Source organism: Olea europaea, unplaced genomic scaffold, assembly GCF_002742605.1.
Source record: "Olea europaea var. sylvestris unplaced genomic scaffold, O_europaea_v1 scaffold3032, whole genome shotgun sequence".
Lineage (NCBI taxonomy): Eukaryota > Viridiplantae > Streptophyta > Magnoliopsida > Lamiales > Oleaceae > Olea > Olea europaea.
Window position 1 is genome coordinate 35,577 of NW_019249000.1, and position 6,529 is coordinate 42,105.

At 34.3% G+C, this 6,529-nt stretch overlaps 1 protein-coding gene and 1 pseudogene across 1 annotated transcript; both read left to right on the top strand.

The window, feature by feature from the left end:
• The first annotated feature begins 245 nt into the window (after positions 1-245).
• Positions 246-2,121, top strand: LOC111384871 (UDP-glucuronic acid decarboxylase 4-like). Its single transcript, XM_023009211.1, has 3 exons — positions 246-516; positions 1,464-1,552; positions 1,792-2,121. The coding sequence occupies exons 1-3, from the start codon at positions 246-248 to the stop codon at positions 2,119-2,121; spliced, it is 690 nt and encodes a 229-aa protein (XP_022864979.1).
• On the top strand, positions 2,116-5,168 carry LOC111384872 (annotated as a pseudogene).
• Positions 5,169-6,529: the final 1,361 nt, after the last annotated feature.

Here is a 6,529-nt window from a genome sequence, read left to right on the forward strand (position 1 = left end):
TCTCCATCACGCATATACAAACATGTATGAATAGTGTATATGCATACATACATGTACACAAACATTTATCATCATTACATGTACACAAACATTTATCATCCTCGCTCGATCAACAAATCCCACCGGATTTCTTACTATTTTTTTACCCTGTTTCCTTCGTACCCCCACTTTTCGCACCTGCATAATTTTCAGTGAAATTAAGAGAAAAATCTTCTGAAAGAGAGTGATTTAGGAGAAAACAAGATATGGGTACTGATCAGTTGTTGAAAAGAAATTATATTAAGAAATGTCAGAAGAGAATTTCTGCAACGTATCCATTTTATTATGTGCTTCGAGAGCAAAGATTGGTGTGTCTTTTTGTTGGAATTGCGATATCGTGTATGGTTTTCACTATCATTCCCTCTGTTTCGCCGTCGCGTGAAGAGTGGATCGCTGAATCCAATGAGCCCATTCAATTGCCCCGAAGAACTGCGTATGAGTTACGTGAACGTGATGGAAATGGGCACCATGGTGCAGGTATTAGCAACAAAAACCATGGTTAATTTTAGCTTTTAGTGTATAGTTCAATTAATTTTTTTTCTTCAAAACTAGATTTGGTTTTGACAATTTGTTTGGCCCTTTTTTTTTTTTTTTTTTTTGTGGTTTTGTCATGTAGAGTTTATTTTATGGGTAGTAGATCAAGATGCAGGTAAATGTTTAATAATTTGTTTTTGTATGAAGTATTTGATCTTTCATGTGGGAATGTGAAAAACTTTGCACTAGTTGGTGAAATGAGTTACCAATAGTGCAGGTATTAGCAGCACAAATAATGGGTTAATTTTAGTTTTGATGTATAGAGTTCAACTATTTTTTCTTAGAAATTACATTGTATCTATGTTTTAAATTTTCTTTTCTTTTAAGGTAGGATGTTGTGAGAGTGAAGAAACATGTTGAGATTATTTTTTTTGAAATTTTGGGTTAATAGGTATTGGATATTGATGCAGAAAGGGTTAAATAATTTGTTTTTGTATGAAGTATTTGATATTTCATGTGGGAATATGAAAAATATTACACTCTTTGGTGAAATGTTTGAGTTTAATTGTACAAGTTCTATGAAAATTCTCAACAATTGTGTTCTAAAGTTCTTTCATATGTGAGAAATCAGTTGGCTGTCTTTGTAAGTGAATTCATTTCTTAGGTCATAAATAATTAAAGAAATTGAGATAGACATGACCTTATTTGTTGCTTCCATGCTGTATAATAAAACGAATTAAATGCAGTCAAAATATATATAGGAAGTTCTGACATTTTTTGAGCAAAGTGTCATATAATGAATGATCGCCATCCCAATTTTGCTTTCAGCATATAGGTTATGCGAGTCAAAGCTTTCGATTTTTCAATCATATACCAATTTCTTTGGCAAAACTCTGATAAGTTAATGAGATACAATAAGATGCATGAAATATTTGTTCATGCTTTTGCAGTGTGTTTAACTATTTTCTCATTGTTCTGCAACCATGTAAGACTTAGACCCGCCCACATTAATACGAAAAAGGCCCTGCCCTTTCCTTCGGTACTATGAAAGTAAGCAATTCTATTAGCACCGGACCAGCTTTCTTTCCTTGAATGCAACGCCTCCCCTCTTTTGAAAGCAAATAAAAGAAAGAAAAATGGGTATTTCATGCTAAGAACACAGGTGTGCCTCTTCATGTGCACCTTTTTTTCTTGGTCATTTCACTGGTTTAGATGTGTTGCATCCTTGGTAGGCAAGCAATATCATGAAATTTTGATATTGCACTAGTATTTTGACAGAAACTTGATGGTGATGCGGGTGGAAGAATTCCTTTGGGGTTGAAAAGTAAAAGTTTAAGGATTTTGGTTACTGGTGGAGCTGGTTTTTTGGGGAGCCATTTGGTGGATTGTCTGATAGCACGTGGCGACAATGTGATTGTGGTTGATAATTTTTTTACAGGACGTAAGGAAAATCTTTTATCCGACATAAACAACCCCAAGTTTGAGCTCATTCGACATGATGTAGTCGAGCCCATTCTGCTAGAGGTGGACCAAATCTACCATTTGGCTTGCCCTGCATCTCCTGTTCATTACAAGTACAACCCTGTCAAGACAATTATATCCTTTTAAATCTTCTATTCTAAATTAACAAACTTCTTGATTTTAATCTTTAATTGTATTTTCAATTTGAAAGGGAATGTAAAGGTTCAGATTCTACTAGTTGATATTCTGTAGAACAGCTACATCTTCCAAATGTCCCTCTAAAATCTCAAAAAGCTCATTTCTGTAAATCCTCGATTAGGAAATTAAATGTTCTTTCAAAATGCGGCTTGTGTTCATTTCCCTGAAATTTTATATTCTTCTAGATCCCCTTAGAGTTACAATCTTCAGATTTAGACAGCATTGATTTTATTACTGTCCAAGAATACTTCACATTATTTTCTCCATATTAATTCTAGAATTTGACATGGAAACAAGTTAGACTAGTTGACATCTTCATGCCTTTGTGCTTCATATGTATGCTTCCATTAGTATGGGAAATTGATGAGAATTGTCCTGGTCTTTATTCAACTTTTGGTGTTTTGGGAAGATTCCTTAATTTTATTTGCTAGGGATCACAAGACCAATGTGATGGGAACACTGAACATGTTGGGGCTAGCAAAGTGAGTTGGTGCCTGATTTTTGCTTACAAGCACCAGTGAGGTGTATGGTGATCCTTTGCAGCATCCACAAGCCGAGACTTACTGGGGCAATGTCAATCCAATTGGTGAGTCAGCTAAGATGACTTGTTACTTTTAGACTATGTATTGTGTTTATTCCAGTGAAGATATGATCAAAAGGAACTCTATCTGATTTAGCTTGTTAAATGAGAAAATTTTATCATCATTTGATACTAGTTTAGGACTTAGAAGCTTGTTTTTGTAGTCTTTTTGTATATCTTGTCTCTGTGGCTGCATCTGATAGTGTTCACTTAGAGCATAGTTGACTGTTTATTTGTTTACATAAAGGTTCATCTAGTCATTCACTTCTGGAACGAATAATTTGGAGAACTGAGAAGTTGATATTTACCCTTCAATTTTGTTATCCAATTGGAGGTATTTCACCTCAATTAGTTTTGAATTGGGAGCACGAGTTCGAAGTTGTTATGATGGCTAGCGTACAGCTGAGACCTTGACCATGGATTACCACAGAGGACTTAACCTCGAGGTACATTGTCTATAAATTTTTCCATCCAACAGTAAATTCGTTACTAGCTACACAAATATGGTTTAAATTTTTTTTAGGTGAGAATTGCTAGAATTTTCAACACTTATAATGCATGTTTGATGTGCGGTACTAGACAATATAAAAAATAGGATTTTAGTTTTTTTTCCTCCTAGAGCATCTCCAAGAGATTCTCTATTTTTATATTCTACAATTTAGAGTGCATCAATAAAGTTAAAGAGTAAAAGTTTTTAAGTACTCCAACGGACTTTTCATATTTAACACTTAATTTTACCACTCTCGAAAAATACTTATTATTTTTTCATATATTTTATTTTCATTAGCTTTACTCCAAATTATTATATTATTTTCTTTTATTGAAAATTGAAATATTTTGGATGCATTTAATTAAAGAGTGGGTTTGGCTCTCTAAATTTAGAATGTTAAATTCACACTCTAAACTAAAATATTAATTTAAAGAGTTTTTTGGAACATAATTTTAAGGGTTGACTTTTTAACTTAGAGAGCATCTTATGTTTGGAGTGTCTTTTGGAGATGCTCTTAACAATATTCGATACTTTCAAATCCTTACTAAGCATGCCATTAATGTTGTTTTCCTTGAGAAATGATTACAAAGACCAGTAATTGGAATTAATGCATAACTATTTATTTATAACTACTCCCTACTCATGTCGTAAAGTGTTTGTGCAGGCCTTGAGAAAAGAACCTTTGACAGTTTATGGGGATGGAAAGCAAACTAGGAGCTTCCAATACGTTTCTGATTTGGTAAGTTGTCTATGTTCCTGCAATCTTTTCGATTGAGGCGTTCGTTTTTTCTGCAATTTCATTGTAAGAGCGATGGTCCTAATTACATTCTTCCATTACGTTATTTCTGATGATGAGTCTGTTAGATTATCACCAGCAAGATATGCCAAATTTTGAACACTGATAGTCATCACTTTGCAAGAATGGAAGTCTTGTAACATCGTTCAATCTTGAGAAGTGAGAGACTAATTGAATGTTGTAGGGTGTATCGATATTAGTATTCCATTCTTAATTAGTTTCGTTTGTTCTTCTCAAAGGATGAAACAATTTATCCCTTGATCTCTCGTCTCCATTTGGTTTGAGCTTCTGGTGTCTGAGAAATCAGTCTTCGCACGTCTCAATTTGTTATCCACTGAAATTATGGTGGAAAAATGAACTACTGAAAAATTTATTTGTACTTTGTTATGACCAGGTGGAAGGTTTGATGCGATTGATGGAATGAGATCATGTCGGTCCTTTCAATCTCGGGAACCCGGGTGAATTTACAATGCTTGAACTTGCTCAGGTTGATTTATACTCTAGCACACTAGAATTCATTTGTGTCATATTCATATATTCAAGATTCCATGTTAAGCGATGAAATATATATAATAGGAGTAACAGCAGCAGTCAACAGTGTATTCCAGCTAACACAGGTCATTAAATTGCAAGAGTTGGCTAATTGGAAGATGATATTCATGCACACTCTGGCACGCCTCATGTTTGTATGTGTACAATGTGAAAGAAAAGAATATAGTGACGGATTTATCAAAAATCCAACTAGAAAAATATAATTTCGCAAAATCTTCGATGTAGGTAGTTGATTTAGGACGTGCATGCATGTTCGAAGTTTTGAATCTGTTATTATTGGAATTGTGTACTAGTCAGGGACTAATTGATTCGCTCTGGTTTATAGGTTGTGCAAGAGATAATCGATAAAAATGCTAAGATCGAGTTTAGGCCAAACATTGAGGATGACCCTCACAAGAAGAAGCCCGACATTTCGAAAGCCAAAAAACATCTTGGGTGGCAGCCGAATGTGTCTTTAAGGGAAGGACTTCCTCTCATGGTAACTGACTTCCGGCAACGCATATTTGGTGACGAGAAGGATAATGCCGGAGCCTTCTCCTTCTAATGCATCATTTTACACATGTGCAAGGCCAATGGCACTAGGAAAAGAAAAAAAGAGAAGGGAATGATAAGTGAAACATTGATCTAAGCTATGTGTAGTTCTATTACTTCCCTGAGGAATAATGTCTAATACATTAAAGTAAAAGAACAGAAGAAAAGAATGTTTTGATAACAAGGATTAAGATATTTGTACAAACTTTGGTTGACAAAAACTTCAACTCACTCTCACATGCATGTTGTCCCCACATGGATTAAATAATTCCGACATGTAGATCTCACCTTTTCATTTTGAGTTTAAGTAAAAGATTTTGTACAAAAGTGTTAGTACATATAGCATCTTCGTTGATAGCAATTGTGCACCTGTACATCATACTCTGTTTATCTGTCATTATATAGTACTTGAGTTCATTAAATATCTAATCTTGGGGTCATATTATCATTGTTTTGCTTCCGTCATATGCCTCTCTTTCTTAATTATGTTAGTCGTATCCAACCAAGTATATTGAACATGTATGTTTCTAAGTGTTGGGTTGGGTTGTGTGCCCAAATGATATATTTCGCTGTGATAAAATAATATTCTATAATAAATAAATTGTGGTTTTATTTTATAAATTGAGGTTGGATGGGGGACGGGAAGAGGTGGCGGTGGGTGAAGGCATTATTGGTATTGTCGTAGTGATTATGGGCTGGGTATGGGGATAGGTAGGGGTAATAATAGGAAGAATTCAGGTATTGTTGTAAAACTTGGGCCATGGTGTAGAACGAAAGTGTGTATATAGAGAAAAAGAGGTTCCCAATTGGGAAAATTGGTATATTCAGTACCTGATTGCAGGATTTATGGAAAGACAAAAGAAGAGGTAATTTGTATATGCACCAAGTTCGATTTTCTTCTTGAGGAAGTGAAGTTAGATTACTTATTTAATATCAAAGATAAAACTGATTAATCTCTTTTTGGTTGATCAATTTTGTAGACTTCATTTTGAAGAGGAATTTTAATTTGATTACAACAATTTCTGCAATATGGGTACTTAACATTCTTTTATGTACTGTAATGTCTTGGTTGTCTGTGTAGAAGTTAAAAGGTTGAAATTGGTTATATTGGTTTTAATATCAAAATGATGCGGAGCAGTTGGAATAGAAAATCCCAAAACAATTGGAAAGATAAGAAATAGGCACGGTCTACGAATATGCTCATAACTTTCAGCTCAAATTTCAAAATTTTCTATATTAAGTTAGTTTAAGGACATTTTCATTATTTAGCATTTTTTTAAAACTTTTAATTGAATTTGTTTTGCAGTCTTTTGTCTAAAGAAATTAGGAATGTCAAACAGGTTGAGCGGCTCGTCGATCTCTTGGGCACACGACCCACAAGCCATTTTGACGAGCTCACGAGCTCTCG

Excerpts from the sequence above, each read along its gene's own strand:
- LOC111384871 (XM_023009211.1), top strand. The coding sequence starts at position 246 with ATGGGTACTGATCAGTTGTTGAAAAGAAATTATATTAAGAAATGTCAG. Across the intron at positions 517-1,463 it reads AAATGGGCACCATGGTGCAG|TGTGTTTAACTATTTTCTCA; the intron begins GTATTAGCAACA and ends ATGCTTTTGCAG. Across the intron at positions 1,553-1,791 it reads AGGCCCTGCCCTTTCCTTCG|AAACTTGATGGTGATGCGGG; the intron begins GTACTATGAAAG and ends GTATTTTGACAG.